This window comes from Mesocricetus auratus, unplaced genomic scaffold, assembly GCF_017639785.1.
Source record: "Mesocricetus auratus isolate SY011 unplaced genomic scaffold, BCM_Maur_2.0 Super-Scaffold_100001, whole genome shotgun sequence".
In the NCBI taxonomy this organism is placed as follows: Eukaryota; Metazoa; Chordata; class Mammalia; order Rodentia; family Cricetidae; genus Mesocricetus; species Mesocricetus auratus.
Genome location: NW_024429187.1, coordinates 11458984 through 11483486, shown reverse-complemented (window position 1 = coordinate 11483486; position 24503 = coordinate 11458984). Strand labels below are relative to the sequence as shown.

General features: G+C 46.4%; 1 protein-coding gene and 1 long non-coding RNA gene across 2 annotated transcripts in view; one reads left to right on the top strand and one right to left on the bottom strand.

The window, feature by feature from the left end:
* Etnk1 (ethanolamine kinase 1) overlaps nucleotides 1-10244 on the bottom strand; it is a 39605-nt gene extending 29361 nt beyond the window's left edge. Inside the window, exon 1 of the mRNA XM_040743571.1 lies at nucleotides 9823-10244. Within this exon, the coding sequence (XP_040599505.1) occupies nucleotides 9823-9978 (156 nt within the window). The 5' untranslated portion in view covers nucleotides 9979-10244. The remainder of the gene's footprint in view (nucleotides 1-9822) is intronic.
* Nucleotides 10245-16329: 6085 nt separating this feature from the next.
* Nucleotides 16330-23499, top strand: LOC121139742. Its single transcript, XR_005876656.1, has 3 exons — nucleotides 16330-16467; nucleotides 21727-21832; nucleotides 23229-23499. It is a non-coding gene; the product is annotated as an uncharacterized LOC121139742 (long non-coding RNA).
* The last annotated feature ends 1004 nt before the right edge of the window (nucleotides 23500-24503 follow it).

Here is a 24503-nt window from a genome sequence, read left to right as displayed (position 1 = left end):
TCTCCGAGGACCCTGGAACACCCCACACCAGAGAGGTTGCATCAGACGGACAACACTTCCTTGGTGAAGGGCAGAGATTCCCACTATTTCAACAGTCTATGGTTCTGAACTCAACCGTGGAAATTATCAATTTGTAGGAAGAGAAAACCACGTTGTCGTTAAAGCTGTCCTACTTATCTAAAGCACAGAGTTCTAGAACCCCTGTAGCCCTGATGCTATCTACGTCTCAGATGTCTAGGTTGGCAACAAAAGCCCAGTCACTACCTGGGGGAAAGAACAGAGGCAAAGAGCGCTGACCCCTGAGCACTGAGGACTGTCCTGTCGGAACACTGCCAGTTGCTAACAGGATGCCAAGCGAGCAGAATCCAGCAGTGACAGGATCAGCTCCTGAAGAGTTGGGGCACTGCAGCTACAAGAATGTGCACAACATGGAGAGTGCTCGACCGCCTGGCTGTTAGCCATACTACCTAAAACAAGGGCAAGGCTGACGAGAATGAACGCCAAAGGCAAAGCGGGACCAGGTGTGGGCTGTGCTGGGGTGGCAGCTCCCTCCACAAGACTCCTACAGCTGGGGGAGGGGTCACTAAAGGCCACGTAGCCAAACCGCCTCTTGTTCTAAATCAGCTGAGTGACACAAGACTGAGGCCAGCCTAAGCTGCATAGTGAGTTATAGGCAAGCCTGGACTACATAGTAAGATAATTTCTATATGCACATACATATATGGATGTATGTAGTAACTTATTTTGTGGGTTATTTTGCAGGCTAAATTTCAGAGCATTGTTCGCTGTTCACTGGTCAGCTATGGCTGGGATAACGGGAAACCCTAAACTCATTACTGAAGTCTGACTGCTGTGGCACGCCAGCATGCTGCAATCTCATTACAGGAACTACGAGCTGGTAAAACAAACAGAAGAGGACAGACTTTGGAGAGGGACCGACCTGTGTTGCTCTTGTGTGCATTCAAGACGAGTGAGGAACCTGAGCTGTGTACACAGGCACCGGCCCGGCTTCATGAGGATCAAAACCTCAGTGGTTTACAATGGTCCACAACTTGGCAGAGTAATCAAACTCCACCGATCTTTTAAGTGCCACTGTGAAAATGCTCTGTTCACAGGGAACACACACAGTTAAATGGCTTACTATTCTATGTAACATGGGTGGATCTCATCTAATCAGCAGAGGGGCCATAAAACACACACACACACACACACACACACACACAAACTCCCTACTAAGAGTCTGCTTCAAGACTGCACTACCAGCCCACACCTGAGCTTCATGCTGCTGTCACAGGAACTACAGACCTGTCAGCTGTCACATAAGCCACTTTTCTCCAGAGAACTCTGACACGTGGGTTATCATTTTTCCATTCCAGTAAGAACTTACCTATGGAAATACTCAGAAAATTCATTCAAATCACAGAAACATACATAGTCGTCTGCTAGAATACTGTTTTAACTTCCCAAAACCTAAAACAGCCTCAACAGTGTGAAAGGAAAAATAAACAAATGAAAGGACAAGTCATGGATCCAATACTTGTAATCCCAGCATATGGAAGGTAGCACTGTCTGGGCTACATATGACCTGCCACAAGAAAACATAAGCTACAGTTAGCCACCCACCCCACCCCACCCCCATTTATTGAGAAAGGGTCTCTCTACTCAGCCCTGGTTGGTCTCTCTGTAGCCCTGGCTGTTCTGGAACTCACTATGTAGATCAGGCTGGCCTCAAACTCACAGCCTCTGCCTCCAGAGTATTGGGATTAAAGGCTTGCACCATCACACCTGGCAAATGACATGTTTTTTTTACATGTTCAAACGTTTGCAGCTATCACACGTGAGAAACTTCTCGAGAAGCTAGTGAAAAGACAAGGGAACAGCACAACGGCTCAGTGGGTAAAGATATTGCTGCCAAGCCTGAAGACCCAGGTGCAGTGCCCAGGGGCCACGTGAGAGCAGGGAAGACCCGATGCCCTCTGCCCTCGTACAATTAATGTAATTGGAAGGATTTTGGTGGTGGTGTTTTGCTTTGTTTTTGTTTTTGAAGACAGGGTTCTCTTGTGTAACAACCTTGGCTGCCTTGTACTCGGTTTTGTAGACCAGGCTGGCTTGGAACTCACAGAGATCCACCTGCCTCTGCTTCCTGAGTGCTGATATTAAAGACCTGTACTACCACTGTTTTTGTTTTGGCTTTTTTTTTATATGAAATTGTATACATGAGTACAGAGTATAACTGTAAAATGTTTGAGTAGACCACAGCAAAAACAAAACAAAACAAACAAAAACCAGCCAAGAAAGACTAAACGTGTAGGAACAGAGAGTGAGTGGCCTTCCTTCCCTACCCTTAAGGTCTAACACTGCGATTAGTCAGTCTCATAAAGTGACACACATCTGCTTACTATTTTCTCTAAGAACTGAACTTGTGAAAATGGACTAATCCAAGACAATCCATTTTCTGGAAGGGAGAAAGAGGAAGTACTGCTACTGTGATCACCACTCAAGAGAGGACAAGGGTAAAACCCGAAAGGAAACAGAGAAACTCTAAGTTGTTGGAAATACTTTATCTCCAGAGTTTGGGGTTATACAGTACAATTTGTTCCATGAACTTTTCCCAAACTTATTTTTGAGAAGGAATCTTGCTGTGTGGCAAAGGCAGGTCTCAGAACTCCTAAACTCAAGCAACCTCTGGAGTTTAAACTTACAGGTGAGCTGGGCCATGTGCTAAGCTTACATTCAATGACGTATGCCCAACGACACCACCTGATGAAGCATACACCATTATGTAAATATAAAACAAGCTGCTCAGGGCAGCATCTAAATATTCTGTGAAGTTTTCAGACGCACCTTCCTTGCTTGTATGTGCCATGTACATGTGTGTTCACACATACACAGGAACCTAAAATTGATCAGCTTCCTTTACCACCCCTCCCTCTTATTCATGAGGCAGCATCTCTAAACTGAACAAGAGCTAGCCCATACAAGTAATCTAACTGGCTAGCTTGCCCCCAGGAATCCATCTCAAACTTCTGATTGCTGGGATCACCAGGTACTGGGGGTCAAAACTACAGGGCTCACACTTACACAGCAAGCATTTTACCCAAGAGCTTTACCTGCTGAGTGATTTTTCCCAGCCTTGATCTTATACTATGTTTTCTTAATTTAAAAAAATGTATTTATTTGTACAGGTGTTTTTCCTACCGGGCACATATGTGCCTTGTGACCAGAGACCAGATCCTCTGAGATTAGAGGTACAGACAGCTGTGGGGTGCAATGTGGGTGCTAGGAACCAAACACAGGACCTCTGGAAAAACAAAACAAAAACCAAGTGCTCCTAACAGGTGAGCCATCTATTCAACCCCGCTTATCCCATCATTTTCTCAAAAAAACGTTTTTATAATTTGTGCACGCGCACGCGTGCGCGCACACACACACACACACACACACAGGCCACAGGCCAATTTGCAGGAGTCAGTTCTCTTCTGCAAGCCACACGGCTTCCAAGACTCGAACTCGTCCATGACGCTTGGCAACAAGCACGCGCTGTCTTCGCTGGCTGCGCCGCCTCACTAGCCCTCAGCCGCAGCTGTCAGCTCTGGAGAGGCTCAGCAGTTAGCAGCTGTGCTTCCTAACACGAGCTTGGTTCCCAGAATCCAGTTCTGGGGACACAACACCATCTTCTGCCCTCCACAGGTACCTGCACACACATGGCATACACACACAGAAATAAAATTAAACTTGTCTCGCTCCACAGTGTCTACTCAGCATTCTGTTAGTGTGTGGTAGTCACTGGGTTCTAAATTCATCCAAGGTAATCATTTATTCCCCAAATCACATTTATCCTAACTAAAGCCCCAGTGTATAGGAAGCTTGGAGGTCCTTGTGCTACAGATAAGCACTAGGGGACCCTGGAATGCTGAAGACAAGGGGTTGTCCCTTCAAAGGAAGGGATGCATAACCCAGAAGGCTGGCTCTCGTGGTTGACAGCCTGGTGATCCCGGCACTATTTGTACAGCCAGAGACCACCCTGGATCCTCCCCTAGACCCTTCCTGTAAACTGTCTCAACCTATAGAATCCATGTTTACTTTAAAACCATACAAATTTTTCTCAACCAATGTTTCTCTGCATTGTAATATGACACTGCTCTTAACAAAGAAGATGGGAGAGCGAGCGCATCTGCTGGAGAACGTTCAGTGCTTTTCGGGTGTGCCTAGTGAGGCAGGTCCTTAGCGTCCACCTCCTTCTGGAACTTCCGCTCCCTCTACTCTGCCCAGCTGAATGCCCTGGTGAAATACTTCGTTCCTTCAAAGCCTCAGCTCAGGGGCTGAGGACATCAAAGCACACTTTTTGCCTAGTATGCACAAGACCATGCATGGGTTCAATCTCCAAGGCCTGGCACCCCACATGCACACACCCCACAAAGGGTGACACCAGGTTCTCCCACCTCCAGAAGCTTCTTCCCAACTCTTCCTGGGCCTGCCTTGTGCTCCAGCTCTCAGCACAAAGGAACCCAGCTAAAACTTAATACCATCCCCAGTTTTTTTTTGTTTGTTTGTTTGTTTTTGTTTTTACGAGACAGGGTTTCTCTGTATTGTTTCGGAGGCTATCGGTCCAGCCCGGCCTCGAACTCACAGAGATCCGCCTGCCTCTGCCTCCCGAGTGCTGGGATTAAAGGCGTGCGCCACCACTGCCCGGCACCATCCCCAGTTTAAAAGTATGTACCAATTACTGAATGTTAGGAAGGCGGGTTTAACCCTTTTAGGACACTGGGGACTGACCCCCTAGGCAGCACACACAAGGCAAGCACTCTTCTAATGGGCTCCATACAGAGCCCTGAAACATGACACTCTCTGCTTCATTTCCCACTTTCCAATGAAGGTAGTGGAAGATGAGACACGGGGAATACCACACTGAAACACTTTCTTTTTAGAATTCTGTATTCATTTTCCTGAGTGCTTTCTAAGATACACAGTACTACCTATATTGTGTTCTGTTGTTCTCATTTGGGGCCGAGTCTTATCCTGTAATCCAAACTGGCACTTGAGAGGCAAAGGTAGGCAAATCTCTGTGAGTTCAAGGCCAGCCTGGTCTACAGAGAGAGCTCCCGACCAGCCAGGGCTGTTACACAAACTGTCTCAACAAAAAGAAAAAAGGGGTGGAGTGCAGAGACACAGACGGACGGATACACAAACACAGACACATGACATGGACACACGACAGGGACACCACAAAGAATAGGAAAGAGATAACTGAATTGGGAATAAAGACAGAAAATGAGCAAGGTAAAAAAAAAAAGATGTGTAAATGGAAAGCCACAAAAAACATGACTTTGTATGCTGGAATCACAAGCATGGCTTATGCTTACAGGTCGGAGATTTCAAACACATACAGAAACATGGACGAGATGGGGGAGCCGCTGACTGGAAGAGCCGTTGCCTACGACACACACTAAACTCACCAGCACTGAGGAAAGGCACACACCTGTATCACAGGAGCAGGAGGCTTCCACAGTGTTCTTGTGTCATCTTTGCATGTGAAACAATTTGAATAGTCATTCAAAAGGCATCACATTGCATATTCTGATTTGTCTTGGGCTGGGCGTTTCAAAGAGCAGATGTTTGGGGAGGCCTGCTCAGCAGCATAATTGTCATGAGCTAGTATTTCTTTCCCCTCACAAGCCTCAGGGGGAAGGAATTGTTTATTGGCTCCATTTTACAGTTAAGGATAATGAAGCTTGGAAAGGTTAAGAAATTTGGCCAGAAGGCAGGTTTGGTAACTCTTACCTGTAATACCAACATGTGGGAGGCTTAGGCATGAGGAATGCCTGTAAGCTTTAGTCTAGCCTGGGCTACAGAAAGAAATAGAACAGAACTTGAACAGTGAAACAAAGCTAACAAAGTACAGGGCACAGTCACAAATCCCATGTTTTCCATCTTTACTAACAGCCGGCATCTAGAGGAACCAATTCCCAATCAAGTTTCCTGACACGCTATAGCACAGACGGATGTTAGGCGGCTTGTTGGGATTATGTATGAGCTGACCGAGCTGGATAAGCCTGCTTGCTCCAGGAATCCCCTTTCTCGGCCTCCAAGTGCTGGAAGAGATGTTGATTGTACAACATCTGTGACAAAGATGGTCTCCCTAGCCCATCAAGCCTTTGCCACTGTATCACTATCTACAAGCTAAGGGAGAACTTACGGTGGCAAGTTACTGAGAAAGCATTGCTCAAATATGTTTGCATTCAGGAAGCCCTAAAGTGACCCAATGGGACATCCAAAACACTGAGCCAGCTTTTTCAAAGGGAAAAAATTTGGCTAGTCACCATAACTTGTCAACTTGTAGGGCTGAGGCAGGACGATCTGAGAACAAGCCAATAGGAAGAAAAAACAACTGAGTCTCTTTGACCCTTTACACATAGCTGCCCCCCAAAAAGTAGACCCATCAGAAAGCCACCTGCCAACAGAGGACATGCTGCACAACAAAGCAGAGTATGCCATTTTCTAAAACTGCAGCCCACGTGGAAGGAAATGCAAATGGCTCAAGGGAGCTAAAGCAGTCTGTTCTGAGCCACGGTAGGGCAGTTCTCTACGGAGTTAATCTTGCACAGGCATGGATCCCCTGCCTCAATCACAACACACACACAACCTTTCTAGGCCAAGGAGCAGTACTCCTAAGGTAAGTCCCTCCTAGACCTGTCACGTACACACAGACTCAGTTCCACTGGAATACCCATCAGCAGTTCCTGCTGGCTCCCTTCCTATGGGGCAGTGGGGAATGCGGGTGGAAGCCGTTTTAGAACGAGACAGCATGAAACAGAGCAGTTAGCTGTAGCTGGTGCACTACTACTATACCTATACAGAAATCTAACTTCAAAAGACTCATGACACCCCTCCTTACTTCTGTTTTTACTTCTGATGAGGACAGCTTTAGCCAAAACAAGAACCAATTTCACATGCCACTGAGTTCTGAGTAGAGACTAACTCTATCACTTGGATCACATCTAATTCTTTTTGGGTCTTTGCCTGTTTCTACATTTTTTCATCTTCTACATGTTGCTATTATAAGAGTAACTATCAGGAAAGATAAGGGTTGTCACAAAAAACCTCGAAAATGTTTAGAGAATATTTTAATGTGTTTTTTTCTTCCGGGGAGTAGGGTGCTAAGACAGGGTCTCAAGTAACTCATGCTCAACCGCCAACATGAAGCCTTAGAAACAACCCTGAACTCCTGATCCTCCTGTCTCCACTACATGCAGCCAAGAAAAATGTTAGTTTGGGGGGAAAAACAGGTAAGGGCTCAGGGCCATAGCCAAGTAGTGGAAAGCTTATGTAACATGTATTAGGCTCCCACTTCCATACTCAGAAACACACACTAAAAGGGGAGGGAGGAACATAGGGAAACAAGGCTATTATTGATTCCAGCTGACCTGAAATTACATTATTTTTTGGCTATAAGATACATGGTTCCCAGGGTAGAGAGTTGGGGGGCTAGGGAGGGAAGGGTTGGGGGAGGGGGGAAGGGAGCAGGAGCTGGGATTGGCATGTGATGCAACCTTATTTCTAGTTTAAATAAAAAAAATTAAAAAGATACATGATTCCCTTTCTGAAATGAGGTAGGAGTATTATCCTTACAGTTCAAGGAAGATAAAATTCCAAAAGTAACTATAGCCATTAATACCAACCAAGCAGGTTGCAGCGACAAAAACTTTTAAGCCCAAAGCTCAGGAGGCCAAGGCCAGCCTGGTCTACAGAGCCAGTTCCAGACCAGACAGAGGGAGATACGCAGCGATACCTAGTCTAAAGAAAATAAAAAATAACAACAAAAACAGAATTACTACACAAAGCTCCATGACATTAGTTTGTAATGTCCCAGTATGTGTAAAGTCCACTCCACTGAGCTGAGAGATAAATAAATAACCATAACCCTGGCTTACAGATGGCTCAGCTTCTGATCCAAGAGCTCTGCTTGTACAAGAGGAAATGAATTTCTAATTATCAATTCTAGAGATAAGTGAGTGACGTCACCACTTTCAAATATGCATATTATAAAATCAGATTACGAACCTAAAGGTTAAGGCTAAAGTGACAACATAAGCCAGGAACGGTGGAAAAGCCTACAATCCCACCACAATGGGAGCCTGAAACAGGATTGCCAGTTGAGTGAGAGCAATCCAGCCACCTTGCCTCAAAAAAAAAAACAAAAAAACAAAAACAAAAAAAACATGCTACACAGAAATCATGATTTAACCTGATTTCCTGTACAACAACCAAACTAGTTTTGTATCTCTCCTTTGTTTTAACATATACCCTGGCTTTCCTTCACTAAATTTCACATGAACTAAGAGATAGCACCTACCTAATATGGTTTCCTAGGCAACCATGATTTAAAAAAATATAGCTCAATCCAGCACACAGCAACACCATCCAATAGCTATTTCCACTATTCTACGCACAATTAAATCAAAGGAAATTCCAAGCTTCAAAGTTTCAAACTTTAAAAGTCACTGCTAAAAAAAATCACACTGGTTGCCAGCACTGCAGTCTACCAGGAAGCAGGACTGCTTTTAATTAGTAAGATATTTTCCAGAAATACATTTCATTACATTTAATACATACTGCAAGAACAGTCTAACTTGAGGACCTCAGACGAAGCTTGGTGGTAGAGCACTTGCCTAGGACTCTTAACAGCCTGTGTTCCCAACAACAAGTACATAAACATGTTTCCATTTGAAAAGCCCTTCCTTAAAAGGAAATATAATAATTTTCCAAGTTATACGTAAAAAAATTTTTTTGAATACGCTATTTCCTCTACACTTAGCCAACAAGCAAGCCTTAAAATTCAGTCTTTTGTCTAACAGGTTTCTTCCCTACAACATATGGGTTCCTTTAATCTACTCAGAACCCTTCTAGCAAGAACCGAAACTAAAACTCATGAAAATCCCCAAGTGTCAGGAACTGCTCTGAGCTCATGTTTTAAGTATGTTAAAAATAATTCAACAACAAAAAAATTAAATAAGCCTTGCATAAACCCCACAATTTATTGGAGTCATCAAAATAATAACGATGACTTGAACGATGCAAATAAATGCTCTCCCATTATTGCTCAAATCTAAAACAAGATCCAGCGGTGAAAAAAAAATAATAATAATTTGGCTTTTTGTTTGTTTGCAAGGAAAAAAAAAAGGAAGCTCAAGTTGGTATTTCCTAAAGAAGTGTATTGCAAAAAAAAAAAAAACTAAACTAAAACCAAATCACACCAAAATAAATTCTGGGTATGACGAATCCTAACTAGCTGCTTTGCTGCTGTTGTTGTTGTTTTAATCCTACATTTTCGGGATTCTATTTTTTTTTTCTCCTACTCCTCCTGGGAATTTCTGTCTCACGACAACATTCCCAGGCCACTCACTGCTCACCCTAACCCTCAGGCACGAATTTCACTGAAGACTTTACCAATTTAGAAACGCCAACTCGAGCCCTCCAAGGAGGCACAGAGAAGCGTTCCTCCCTCCCGCAGCACCCTGGCGTGGGCAGCAGGCGGCAGGTCCACGGTCACTCCGCTCCGGGATGGAGGATGCGGGAAGGGACCGGAGGCTGACAAGGCAGGGACGGGGAGGGCGGACCGGCTGCGGGGGTCTGGGGAGGAGAGGAAGGGGAAGGAAGGAGCCGTCGGGCAGGGGCAGGGGCAGGGGCAGGGGCAGGGGCAGGGGCAGGGGCAGGGGCAGGGGCAGAGGCAGCCATCCCCGGCCGGGAGCGGCGACGCTGATGCTGCTGCTGCGGCGACGGCGGCGGCGTCGGGCAGGAAACGCGGTCCCCGCCCGGCCTCACCTGCAGGGTCACCTCGCGGGGGTCCCAGTGCGGCCGCAGGTGCCGCAGCAGGCTCAGGGCGCCGTCGCGGCAGCGCTGCTCCTCCTGGTCCTGCACCGTCACGTCGAGCTTCGGCACGTCGGGCGAGCCGGGCGGGACGTGGATGTAATTGGCCATGGCCCAGGCGACGGCGGACACGACCACGACGACCACGGCGACGGCGACCACGAGCGCGGCGGGCGCCGGCAGGCTGCTGGACCCTTCCGTCCCGGGGCGCCCTCGGCGGAGGGCTGCGGCCGCTCTCGGACGCACGGGCGGGCGGGCGGGCGGGCGAGCGGGCGAGCGGGCGGCGGGGGAGGCGAGGGCGGCCGGGGTGTGCGCAGTGCAGCGACGCGGAGGAGCGGCCGCTCTCCGGGAAGACGCCTCGGTGCTGCTCTCAGCCGCGGGCAGCCGCGGAGCATGCCGGGACTGGCCTGACGCCGGCGTCACGCCGGGGGCGGAGCCTCGGCTGCGTCAGGCGGCCGGCCGGGGGGCGAACCCCCGCGGCACAATGGGCGGGCTGCGGGGCTCTCGGGGATTGAGGGGGTGGGGGGGCGTCTCCGGGAACGCGCGCGCGCGCCCCGCAGGCCGCTCCGCTACTGTGGGGGGGCAGGCCGGCTGGGGGCTCCCGCACCCGAAGGAGCCCGAGTGTTGCCGAGCCCTGCCGGAGCTCAAGCGAGCCCTCCCCGAGCCCTACCGGGCTCTTGCCGAACTCAGCCGAGCCCTGCCGGAGCTCAAGCGAGCCCTCCCGGGGGTCTGGCCGAGCCCTGCCGAAGTGCTGTCGAGCTTTGCCGAGCCCTGCCGAACTCTGCGGATGCCCTGTGGAGCGCTACCCAGCCCTGCCTGTCAGGCGTTTAACAGAGCGTCACCGTTTCTAGATCCGTAGGGTCGTGGGCTGTGGCCTTGCTTCGAGCTGAGGCTTTTAGGGGATGCAGAAGACACGTCCTGAAATAACCCTGCATTCAGGCTGTGAGCTTGGCCAAGCTGGTTTCATGTGGTCGCCTCACTCCTGGAGCTGTGGACATGAAACCCACATGCTAGGTTTAGCAACCAAATTCCCTTGGGCGGTACATAGAGATCACAGTTATTTGGGACAACTTTAGGTTTCGTGAGCGTACACCGACGATGGTGGGTGGTGTGATGACGCACACCTGTTATCCTAGCGCCCAGGAGGCTCGGGCAGGAGGATTGCCATGAGTTCGAAGCCAGCCTGGGCTATATCTAGTGCTTTCCGGGTCTGCTAGGGCTACTTAGCCATCAAATAGGGCGAGGCTGCTGCAACACTCATCTCAAGGGTCAGATACTTGACCTTGCTATTCAAGGCCTGTAAAAACAGGGTAGAAACTGGAAGAGAGAGAGAGAGAGAGAGAGAGAGAGAGAGAGAGAGAGAGAGAGAGAGAGAGAGAGAGAGAGAGAGAGAGAGAGAGAGAGAGGACAGAAAAACAGATTGCTGTCGGGGTAGGTCACAGAGGGTGCTGGCACTCGCGGGGACACACGAAGCCTCTAGAGTCTCTGAGGAACTCCACTCTCTGCCTGTTAGAGGAATGTCAGAAACCCGATCATCTGTGAGTATTCGGTGTGCACTTCCCGCTTGCCTTTTATGACGGAGACAAAGGAGGCGAGTTTGTTTCACCTAGGCTTCTGGCTTCCCCGGGGCTGAGAACAAAGTGAACATTCATTTGTTTGTGAATTGTCAGAATGTTTTATTACCTGTTAGCACACATTTACGTTCCCATTGTTCCGAATGAGCCTACTTACTTTTGGAAGTCACAGAACAAATAAGTCAGGAACAAAGATAGACTTCCTACACGAAAAAGAAATCCACTTTTGCATTTTTGCAACATAGTAAATGTATTGAACATTTTCCAGGCTTAGGTATGTTTTTTCGAAATCACTATGGAAGGTTCTGCTTTCAGTGTCGTGTGTGTGTGTGTGTGTGTGTGTGTGTGTGTGTGTGTGTCCCTCTTTTCCCTACTTCCTTTGGAGTGCATACAGACACACACACACACACACACACAGTAAAGGGGGAAAAGTATTACAGGAAATACTAGATTATGCATTCCATTTGGTTGAGGATAAAATAACAGAACACACTAATAGTTCCACATTTTAAGTAGTACCTCTTGGATGTCTTGTGGGATTTTTAAAAAATGAAAATTTTTATAACTAATGCAATTACCAACAATTCCACAGTTAAACATAAAACTTTAAAAATCATTTAAAAATTCTGGCATGGGGGCACACACTTTTAATCCCACTGCTTGGAAGGAGATGCAGAGGGATCAGGGATTCAAACCAGCCTCAGCTACATAGTGAGACTATACGAAAACCCATTTCAAAATAAAAAAACAACACCTTTCCTTTTGAGATCAGGCTGGGCTCAAACTCACAGAGATCGTCCTGCCTCTGCCTCCTGAGAGCTGGGGTTAAAGACATGTGCCACGACTGCCCAGCTGAAAACCAATTCATACTGCCTTAATCTACAAACACAACTCGATTCCTATCAAGATTATTTATGGACATCAAGAAGCTGGGCTTCTTGTCAGGGCTGGAGAGAAGGCTTGGAGGTTAATAGCTCTTGCTGCTCTGTGAGGATCTCTGAACAAATGCACACAATTAAAAATAGATCTTTCCTAAAACTGAAACAACTGCCCAGCTAAATGCAAAGACAAGAGACCAATAACCCAAAGAATATTTTTTAGAAAGTTAAAAGACAGGCAATACACAGCTACAAGATTCTGTCCGTATACAGTAATCGTAACCCCGACAGCGTGGTACTGTTAAATGACTACAGAAGTGAAATTGGAGCGGGAAAATAGACACATATGGTTCAGTTACCTGAAAATAGACAATGAGCCAGGTGCTTAACAGAGACAGGATGATCTTTCCAGTAGCTAGTGATGGACAGCTGGGCTCATCCCTATGGAAAGTACTCTAGATGCAGACTGAACAACCTTCACGAGAATTAATCTAAAGATGACACAAGACAAGATTTATAACAGATTGTGTGAGGCCTTGGGTTGGCCCCCAGCACTACCGAATATAAGTGCTTTTACACAAGTGTTTGCACATATCTGTGTGTACGTGTCTATATACATGCCTATGGATGTGCATGTGTGTGTGCACATGTGTGAGCACATGTCGGTGTGTGTATTCATGTCTCTGTGTGCTTTCATGTCTGTGCACATGTACAAGCACATGCATATGCATGTATGTCCTCTTAGAAAGTACCAGAGTAGACAATCTAGGTATTTTGGGATTGAGAGTGGCATTTTATATGTAAGAGATCAAATTTCAGAATCCATGAAGAAAAAAAAAACACAATTACTCAAAAGCACAATTCATGAAAGAAATAGTTATGTTGTACTTCATTACAACAGAAAACTTTTACTCTACAAGTCTCATTAAGACAGTGAAAAGGCAGGTCTCAGATTAAGAGAAAACATATATCTAGTAAAGTACTTGTCTCCAAAATACAGTGTGCACGCTTAAAACTCCATGGAAGGCCGTGAACAGGCTACAGTGAGCACTTGCGATAGCATAAGTGACATCATGGATTCAGTCCTCAAATTCCCAGCAAACTTCTGGGAAAACAAACGCATTCCTTTCTCTCTCACCTGCTCTCATTCAATCAGCTGTCTATCTCTCTATCAGCTATCTCCTATCTATCATCCATCCATCCATCTATCTATCTATCAGCTATCTATATCTACCATCTATCATCTATTTACCATCTATCATTATCATCCATCTATCTATCTGTCTATCTATCTATCTATTCATCTGAAGAACTCTCACTATTCAGCCCTAACTGACCTGGAATTCATTAAGTACACCAAGCAAGCATGGAATCCACGGAGATCCACTGTCCTCTGGATCCTGAGTGCTGGGATTCAAAACATGTGATACCACACTTAGGAAAAACTCTTTGGACTGTGCAGAGGAACACAGCAAACACTTACCAAGAAGATGCTCAGGCTGCAATCAAACACCTGAACAACCTTCACGAGAATTAACTGACTGGATCATTGATCTAAAGATGAGAATGTGGGCAAGATCCTAGTCACTAAGGATTGTGACCTTAAACAATGAGATACAGCTAAAACTCCTAAGTCTGAAAAGACCAAATGCGGGCAGAACGGGCAGCACGTGTCCATCAGAGGTAGGACGCCACCAGTTACATTCCTGGATACTTACTTAAATGAGTTGAAAAGTTATATCCACATAACCAGCGGATAAGTGTTTATAGAACCTTTATGCATACAACCAAGATGCCCTTCAGTAAATAAAAAGACATGCTACATCCATGAACTAAAACTTGTCAGTTGTCCGAGTGTTCATGTCTCTCTGCCTTTTCTTTCTAATCACCTTGATTTTGGTTTTTCCCTCCTGGTTTCTTGGTGGCATCTGCTCAGCTCATCAGGATGGTCTGACAATTTGTTCCCAGATGCTGTTCGCACTGCTTCCACGCTACAAAAACCTGTGGGGTCAGGTGGTTGGTTTGAGGCAGCCTCACTATGTAGCCCTGCCGGATGGGGCTGACCTTTTCCTTGGAGTTGTCCTCCTCTGCCTCTGCCTCCCATCAGACTTGATACTTTGTAAATTGTCATAGAGTCAGGGTGTTGTGTTTACCTCCTATGAGTTCATCTTTTGTACTAGAAAGCTGGCCCAGGAGGAAAAAAAAAAGGTACATCTTATCTTATCTATTACCACATTTCCTCGGCTTAAAATAGTAGCCAGGACATGAATGATGCTAATCAACCTGTAAACCAAGCTAGTTAGTCCTTGAAACTCTGCCAGCCTGCTGTAAGAACAGCCTCTGACAGGGCTTGTACTATCAGATCCCCCGGAGATGATAGTGAATGCTTTGGTGGCTAGCCCACTTATCTTTGGACTGGTCTTAGTTCCGGTGTGTCAGTAAAGGTGTGCAGCAAGCACGTTATAAGACAGTTGTCAAAACATGCATTGTTAGGAAGCATCCAGTTCACACTACTTGCATGGCTTAGGTCTCACAGTTCTTGGAATCACTCGTCTTTTCCTTGAAATCGCACTCATTCAGTCTCACTTCTAGGATGATGCTCCAGCAATGTTCATCATGAGGCTTGTTCTGGTCCTTCTGTGGCAAACCTACTTCTCCCTTTTATTTTCTTTCTCAATTGTTGTTGCTGCTGCTGCTGCTGCTGGTGGTGGTGTCAAGGGCAAACTCGCATGCATCCTAGGCAAATGCTTTAGGAGTTACCTATAATCCTGGTCTCGTTTCTTGCTTTGAATTGTTTGTATTACTTTGTATTTATTTTGTGAGGGGGAAAGTGCTCATAGCAGAGGACAACTTGTAGAAGTCTGTCCTCTCCTTCCCCCTTGTGGATCCTAAGGGTCGAACTCCATTCATAAAGTAAGTAGCAAGTACCTTTGCCTGCTGAACTGTATTGTTGGTCCCCGTTTCTTTTTTCTACACGTGTTAAGCCATCTTTAAATATCTGCCTTGTGACACCCACATTGTGCTGTTAAGTCAGAGCAATTCTGCCACATATAAAAGATGAGGGAGCATATTTATAGCTTGTTATGTAATAAGCATTCTGTATGAGGGAACAAATGGATGGCCGAGTACAAACCCAGAGCCTCAAGTGATAAATATTTTAATTATAATGGAGTTCGATTTCATTCCCAGTGTAACAACATGAAGCATTTACTGAAGAAACTATCCTGTGAAATCAAATTATGCAGGCATGTCTAACAGCTGGATCATCTACTCAATTGAAAACATGTTTAATTGGTTATTACCCAGAGGACTCTGAATCAACATACCACAGAGGTGCTCATACATCCATGTTTATTGCTGAGCGAGTCTCAGTACCGAGAAGTGGAAACAGCCTAGATGGCCATCAAAAGACAAATGGAAGATCTCTCTGAGTTCAAGGCAGAGTCTGTCTATGAAGTAAGTTCCGGGACAGCTAGACCTAGACAGATAGATAAATAAATATGGGGGGAAAGACAAATGAATGAAGAAACTATGGAGACATACACAACCCATTTTGCTTGGCTATAGTGAAAAATGAAATTGTAATATTTGTGGGAAACAGACAAGAACTGGAAATCATTGTGTTAAGCAAAATAAGCCAGAATGAGAGACATATTCTCTGTGTTTCCTCTCGTGTGTGTGTGTGTGTGTGTGTGTGTGTGTGTGTGTAATTAAAAGATCATAAGAGGGAAAGAAAAGATAAAGGAAGGAAAAAGAGACAGGAGTAATGGGATTCATATGACATCAAAGGGAAGAAAGGGAACCAGCCAGAGGGGACGGGGCAGGAGACACAGGATGGGGGCGGGGGAGGGGGAATAAGCCAGAACACCCTGAAATAACACATACGCATGAAGATTCTGGAATGATACCCATCTCTTTGTATGCTAACCCCCTCCCATACACCTAACAGAAAACTAGGGTTTGTCATTATGACATAACTGAAAACTCAGGAATTCAAAACGTCTGCAGCACCAAACATGGAGTGAGAAGCAAAAAACAAAAGAAAGGAAGACGGCGACGCCTTGGCTAAACAAGGCTGCACCTGCTCTGCCAAGCAACATGGAGAGGGCCTGAGGCAGCCAGCTGCCCGCTGTCTGCACACCCCACATGTGAGACAGCCCCTGTGACTGGCTGCTAGGCCTGCAGGCTCCTAAGAGCTAATGATGCTTCACTGGGGGCGGGGTGGGCCACGCGTTGTCCTGTCTTCACTGGGACGGGGTGGACCGCGCAGGTTCTGTCTTCACTGGGACGGGGTGGACCACGCAGGTCCTGTCTTGTCTCTTCCTCATACCCCCAGCACCTGAGGATGAATCTACTCCTCCTATCAGATCGCCCTCTGACAGCAGAGATTCTAGTATTTTCTGCTATCCCCTCCATGACCCTAAGCAGTGTCTATGGATCACGAGTTATAACTGTGGGTTGACAGAACAAAGAGGAATAAACTGTCCCCGATCACATCATATGAACCCAAAGGGGGCTATGCGTGCCGATATGTGCCTGCAGCCCCAGCACTCAAAAAGAGGCAGTGGGAGGAAGCTTCGACTGCATTAGGCCCTGTTTCAAAAAACAAACAATAACAAGCACTAGATTAAATATGGTGGGTGGGGGCGGTAAACTTTTCTGGTTTTGCTTTTTAAGACTTATTCATCTTTAATTTATGTGTAGGCGTTTTGCCTGTCTGTATGCCCGTGCCTCACATGTGTGCCTGGAGTCCGGGGAGGTCCGGCGTGGGGTCTGAGGTTACAGTTGGTTTTGTGCTGCCGTGGGGGTGCTGGGAACCCACAGAGCCCCTGGAAGAGCACCAAGTGCTCCTAACCTCTGAGTCCTCTCTCCAGCACCTTACTTTAGTCTTCGTAGTTACATGCCTTACGTAGGAACGGAAGCTGGGAGGATCCCGCCCTGCACATGCTAAGATCCCGCCCTGCACATGCTAGGACCCCGCCCTGCACATGCTAGGACCCCGCCCTGCGCATGGTAAGATCCCGCCCTGCACATGCTAGGACCCCGCCCTGCACATGCTACTGTTAGAAAACAACACTGGAGGAAAAACAACTTAGAAACACTTTGCGTTCTTTCCTCTCCTATCTTTTCCTTTTCTTTCCTTTCTGGTAATCAGGACGCCTGACACAGAGTAGGCAAGCGATCTCCCACTGAGCTACACACAGCCCAAAGGTCGTCATCACACGAGTAGTGGAAAAGGGGCCACTTCAGCAGATTTAGGAGCCATTAGACTGTAAGGCTGGTGCAGAAAAAGACAATCCATTTTTTAAACGAAAGTCCTAGCGAAGTTAGGTATTCCACTAGTAATAAAGGTCGCGTTTTTGGTGGCCTTCTGTTGGTTGATGAGTGGGTTGGTTGGCCTGAGGCTGAGTCCATGTCCCCAAGGCTGACCTCCCACTGATCCTCCTGCCTCAGTGTCCTGATGGGACGGCAGACATCGTTATACTCGGCTCAATACAGGTAGCACTTTAATCAGGGGAAGGAGTGTGTGTGTGTTGCTCAAGAACGAAGTTTTAAAATTATTTGCTTTAGCTCACTGTTGCCATTTAAATGGCAACGATAATCTTGTGGTCATGGTGACACGGACCTGTAATCCCAGTTTAAAACCACTCTCGGCAACATCGTGAGTTCGAGGCAGGCTCATAGGAGACCATATCTCAGGGAAAAAAAGTTAAAAAACTCAAAAACCAATAAACAACAACAAAAAAAATCACGATTCAAAGTTCACGTATAGATGATCAGTTTTCGCCTTAGTCCTGTACATAACAGTAGCAAACACGTCACTTCAAACTTAGCGATAAATGTCTCCATTTTTATGCCTACTTGGTTCTTTATAAGAAGTGCTTGCAACACCATTTTGGTATTGTGAAGCAAGGAATCCAGAGAAATTGTCTATGTATGTGCCTGCTTCTGAGGGTGAATGCCTGACACCTGTGTGTCCACCCAGACACAAAGTACATGAATGGAGCTGCTGTCTCAAGCCCCAGACAATGCTCTGCTTTGACCCAAAAGGCCCCTCTTGTTCGCTGGGGACCTTTGTTGTTGTCCTGCTTTGGAACTGAGGTTACTTCATCCGTTCTCCCCAGGAAGCTGGTCGGCAGAGCAGTGACAACAAGGTGGATTTAAGATTTAAACATGTAAGCCGGGCGGTGGTGGCACACGCCTTTAATCCCAGCACTCGGGAGGCAGAGGCAGGCGGATCTCTGTGAGTTCGAGGCTGGGCTGGACCGATAGCCTCCAAAACAATACAGAGAAACCCTGTCTCGAAAAACCAAAAAAAAAAAAAAAAAGATTTAAACATCTAGACAACAATGGCAGGTGTCAGGTGGTAGGATGTGCAGAAAGACACAGTTTAACATCGAAACTCAGGAGCACACACACAGTCACACACTCACACAGTCACGGCTCTCACACTTTTACACACACACACTATCACACGAGTAGTCATACACACTCTTATTCACACTCACATGTACTCCCTCACACACAGTCACACACTCTCACGTAGTCACACACCATGGGTCAGTTGTCAAATGTTGAGAACAACGTCTAGGCTGGATAACAGCTTTGGGGGTGGTTTTGTTAGGATTTGGTCTGATTTTGGTATTGTGGTTTTGTTGTCATTTGGAGGCAAAGTCTTGCTCTGTGGCCCTGGCTGGCCTGATACTTGTTGTGTAGACCCAGCTGACTTGATTCTTGTGTAGCTCCGACTGGCCTGAAATCCATTTTCATCTGTCTGCCTTAGCTTTAAGTACCAGGATTATAGACATGGGTCACCATGCCTGCCTCTCACATCCGTTTGTTTGTAGACAAAGTCTCATGGACATCAATATTGGTGCCGTGTAGTTGGGAGTTTCTGATCCTCCTGCCTCCACTGCCCAAGGACCGGAAGTGAACCACCACACATGGATTATGCGGTGCCGCAGGTTGAACCCAGGGTTTCAGTTGGTCAGCTAAAAAGGCATCCTCCAACGCAGCCACATCCCCAGCTTGACAAGAAGGGTTTTAAAATTTACTAAGTTCACCGGGCATTGGTGGAGCACACCTTTAATCCCAGCACTCGTGAGGCAGAGGCAGGCAGATCTCTGTGAGTTCGAGGCCAGCCTGGTCTACAGAGTGAGTTCCAGGACAGCCTCTAAAACAATACAGACAAACCCTGTCTCAAAAATACCAGAGAGAGAGAGAGAGAGAGAGAGAGAGAGAGAGAGAGAGAGAGAGAGAGAGAGAGAGAGAGAGAGAGAGAGAGAGAGGATTTACTAAGCTCTTTCTCAAGTGGTACACAGTGCTCAGCTCTGCAATGCTGTGCTGTTACTACAGACGGTGCTGAAAGGCATTTTTACTCAGCCCAAGGGGACCATTACAATGTCTGAATTTTCATTCAGGAAAGGGACTCAAAGGCCAGACCTGAGTTTCCAGCCTTCCTCAGATGCTAGCAGGGCAGAGCCTACAGGTAGAAGGGTAAAGACAGTATCAAGGGCCTACTTTCTCTGGCCCTTTGTAATGGATTAAACCCGCTCATGTTACCCTTCTTTTCTTCCCATTGTACTTTAAAGCCACCAGTAACATGACCCAAAAGAGCACAATAGCAGAGAACCAGGAGGGACAAGGAACCTGGTGGCTTATCATGATGCCTGCAATGTCACCTGAAACTACAGTAGCAGCAGGAGGGTCCTCTGTGGGTTTGGAGAGCCCACAACATACGAAAGAAAACTTCAGAGAGCACTAAAGAGTTAAAAGAGACCCTACAGTTGCTGTTTTTAGTTAGGATGAGCAGAGTGTAACCAAATTAATTGTAGACTTGCTATATGAACTGTCAGACCACAGCTGGTGACTTACGTCAAATGCCTTATGTGAGGACTAGCCGGGGGGGAGGGGGGGGGTTTCAGCATGTGTTTAGCAAGGATGAATTATTTTAGAAAAAAAAATGGGAGTTTCAATCCATTCCTACCTCTCTGGGATATGGCTCAGAGAGACTGTACATGTTCTCGACCCAAAACCACATATATTGAAAACCAATACACAAAAGGTAGATGACATTTAGATCTCCAGGTGGAAAAAATAAAGAGATTCAAGAGATAAGACTACAATACAGAAGGCCAGGAAAAGCCAGGTAACATAGCATCCTAATGCACTGTCCAAAAGAGAAAAAATATGTTACGTGTGTGGAGGTGTTTCTCAAAATTGAACAGAGTTGGTCAGCCTTGGTGACAGTCCCCTTTATCTACTGAGCCATCTTGCCATATCTTTTTTGTCTGTCTGTCTGTCTGTCTGTCTGTCTGTTTTCCCTCAATCTAGCTAAGGGTTTGTCTTTTTCTATCACTGATTTTTTACATTTTTCTTCTTCATTTTTTAAATTTTAGTGTGCATTGTGTGTGTGTGTATGTGTATGTGTGTGTGTGTGTGATACATGTATGTGAATGTGGTTGCATATATGTATCATGGCATGCTTGTGTCAAAGTCAGAGGACAACTTCCAGGAGTTTGTTCTCTGCTTTTACTGTGGGTTCAGGCCTTCAGGCTTGCACAGCTAGCAAATGCTTTTACCTGATAAACCTGATAAGTCACTTGATGGTTTGTTTCTATTTTACTTATTGACTTTGCATATGAGTGTGTGTGTGTGTGAGAGAGAGAGAGAGAGAGAGAGAGAGAGAGAGAGAGAGAGAGAGAGAGAGAGAGAGAGAAACAGGACGGACAGACATTTGAGTGTTAGAGGTGAGTTGTCAGATGTGGGTGCTGGGAACTGAACTTGGGGCCTCTGAAAGAGCAGTATGTGCCCCGAATCACTGAGCCATCCCTCCAGACTCTATTTCATTTACAACTTCTCTGATTATTGTTTACTGTTTACTTCTTTCTCCACACTTTAACCTTAATTCGTTTTTTTTCTAGTTCCTTTCAGTGTAACATTAGCTTACTGATTCAACCCTTACCACTGAAGCAAATGTGTTCAGACATTTGATATCATTTCTCTGTGATTGACACAGGCACTGTGGTTGCATCCGTCCGTCTGCTGTGTCCCCTACACTTCAGTTGATTGGGTTTCTGCATTTTATTATGAGTTTGATTTCTTTGGTTGTTTGTTCCTTAACATGGTAGTTAATTTCCAAACACTTGCGAATATTCTAGAGTCCTCCAGTTCCACGCTGCTGTGATGAAGGAAGTTACGGGGCATGGTTTCAGTCATCTGAAAATAGTGAAGTCTTGTTTGTCACTGAACATTAGATCTCTCTTGGAAGATGTTTTGTATGTGCATTGAAGAAAGCAATTCTCTCACTGTCGGGACACTCACTGACTGCATGTCTGTTAGGTCCCTTCGGCTGAAAGCAAAGCTTCTAAACCCTTTCCCACCAACCAACCACCCCTTTTTTCCAGGATGAATTTTGACTGCAGGTTTACAGGATTCCCTGAGCTGCCTTCTGAAACTCTGGCTGCCACCTCCTAGGTGCTGTCACCAGGCCCAGCTTCTCCTAACCACTTGGTAAGCGACCGTGACGCTGTCGACTCCGTGCAAGCACACGGTGCCTCTGAGCCCCCAGGTGGGACACTCAGTGACCTTCTGAATCAGAACTGGAGATTGGCTCAGCAGGGACGTAAAGCGGAGTCACATTATGACCGTTAGCATGACCAATGCCTTCATCAGAGCAGCTCCTAAATTAAGTAGGACAGGTTCTCCTTTGCAGGTTCTCGGTAACAGTCTCTACTCAATACGTGTTTGCTACTAGGTTGTTTTTCCATCAATAGAAAGAAAATAATATTTGTACTAACTCCTCATGTTTTAACTTCAAACAATACAGTCAGCAGGATGTAGTTCTGTCTGGAGTTGCAACTGTGTAGGGGGGGGGGGATTGTTTGAAACCAGTAGCTCTAGGCAACCTTGGGCAACATGGGGGGGGCGGCCCTACTCCAAAACTGTAAGAGTAACAGAGCCAATTGGAACCCATGTTTTTGATACATTTGTTTACTTACTTAATGAGTGTACCTTTATAGACTGAGGTGTTTCATGTGGGCTTTTGTGCGCCTACACACACACACACACTTGTGCGCATGCCAGGGTGTGCGTGCAGTCGTCAGGGGACAAGCTGCAAGAAGCGGTGGGTTCTGGATCCTGAACTCAGCTCTCTCAGTGTCAAGAGCCTTTATGCTCAGGGTCATCGCAACAGCCCCAAACTCACCACTTCCACGTGTACAATGCAATGTCTGATGCAGCCTAGGTGATCTGTAAAAGCTTTTTTATTTTGTGTTTGGTGCTTGGAATGACTCCTGGACTTTGTACGCTAAGTGCACAGTCCGAGCTCAGTCACACCCTCAGCCCCTAAGGGTTTTTTTTTTTAAATGAATAATATTACAGGGTTATAAACAGGCTGCCACTTGCTACACATTGCGAAATGTTTATTCTGAGTGTGCTCAAGAGGTATGCCATTGAGAGTTTGGCTGACAATGGCAGATAATAAAATCTTAATGACTTCCTGGAGACTAGGAAGGAGTCCATGATCAACACCATCCCACTCTCCTCCTGCTCGGGAAGATCTCTTGGTACTTTTCTGACAAGATCTCTGACCAGGAAGGAAGGAAAGAATCTTTTTCCTACTCCTCTGCAGTCCCTCGGCTACAAACTTGCTAACATCCTATGGGGGCGGTGTGGGCGGAGAAGTAGGTCACACTAGGCTGAATTTTAAATAACTCAGTATGATTGGAAATCCATGGGATTTGTCCAAGGTGCCCTCAAAAAGTGGCCCAGGGAGATTAGGTAGAGCAGACTTTGAGTGAGGAAAGACATTTTCTGTCTCTGGGCTGGGGAACAAGGGCTGCTTATGGAACCAGTTCTGTGTGTTTTTTCTGGCAGGAAAACCCTGAACCGCTTTCTTTCCTTACAGTTTGCAGGCCTGAGAGCTATGGACTAATGCTGCACCTGAGCTATCTAGCTGGGCCTGGAGCATGGGCCTGTGGTCACGGCTGTTTGGGAGGTTGAGGCAAAGGATGAAAAAGTCAAGCCCACTTGACTACAGAGTGAGTTCAAGGCCAGACAGTGCTGTTTCGTGAGGCCTGGCAAAGAGGGCTGCTGATGGAGTGTAGTGGTCAAGGACCCACTTAGTGGGTTCAGTTCTCGGTGTAGTTTAAAAAATAGGTAAACAAATAAAGATACAAAATGGGACTCCTGAGTCTAGGCCCTACCAAAGATGCTTGACACATAGTAGGCATTTTAAATATGATCGGGATGGGCTGGGGGTGTGGGGGTAGTTGGGTAGTAGATGGTGTACCTAAAAATGAAGGTGTTTGTGAATCCAGGGCATCCCATCTTTCCCCTAACAGAAAAGCTGAAAGTCAGTGGGTTGGTTAACATCCTAACTGATGTTAGTGAACACACTGGATGAATGCGCGCGTGACAGAGACGTTTTACAGGAAGGTTATGGAGTAACCAAACTAATAACTGGTATCACTGTCCACCAAACTGCCTCCACAAACACAGGTGTTGTAACTTAGGAAGCTCCACAGTTCTCTTTAAAGCTCACACGGTTTGCAGCGGTGCGATGCATTCGTTGCTGAAGAGTCCGCAGGCAACACTTACCAAGCCAACCTTTTTTCCCCCAGCCATGTGACATGGAGTTGGACTGTGGAAAATGGCCCGAGGCTGGCCATTCTACACGGCTGTTTGACTTCTTCCAGTAACTCATTAACTGTTTGTACTCTTGAAGTCACGATCACGTGTGTGTGCGCGCGCGTGTGTGTGTGTGTGTGTGTGTGTGTGTGTGTATGTGCGCACGCGCATGGGGCCCCTGAAACAAACACATAGACTCTCAAGTGTGTTTGGGGGTGGGAATTCTTTTTCCCTCTCGGCCCCAGAGAGGCCACCCTGCTGGTGAGCTTTGTTCACCCAGATGGTACCTCCAGTGTCTGGCTTGGGGAGCAATCTCTGGACTTCAAATCCGTGCTAAGGCTTTCAAGGCTTTCAGCTGAGCTTTTCCGTGTGATTCATTTCTCATAACAACTTGGCACCCTCTCCAATATACACATGGAAACAGTGGTGTGCTGCTGAATTCTAAAAGTCTATTTAAAAGGCAAATGTAGCATTATTTTGTTTATACTGCTCTGTGTATGTGTGTGTGAGAGAGAGGGGGGAGAGGGAGGGAGGAAGCCAGCACTTCAGGCTC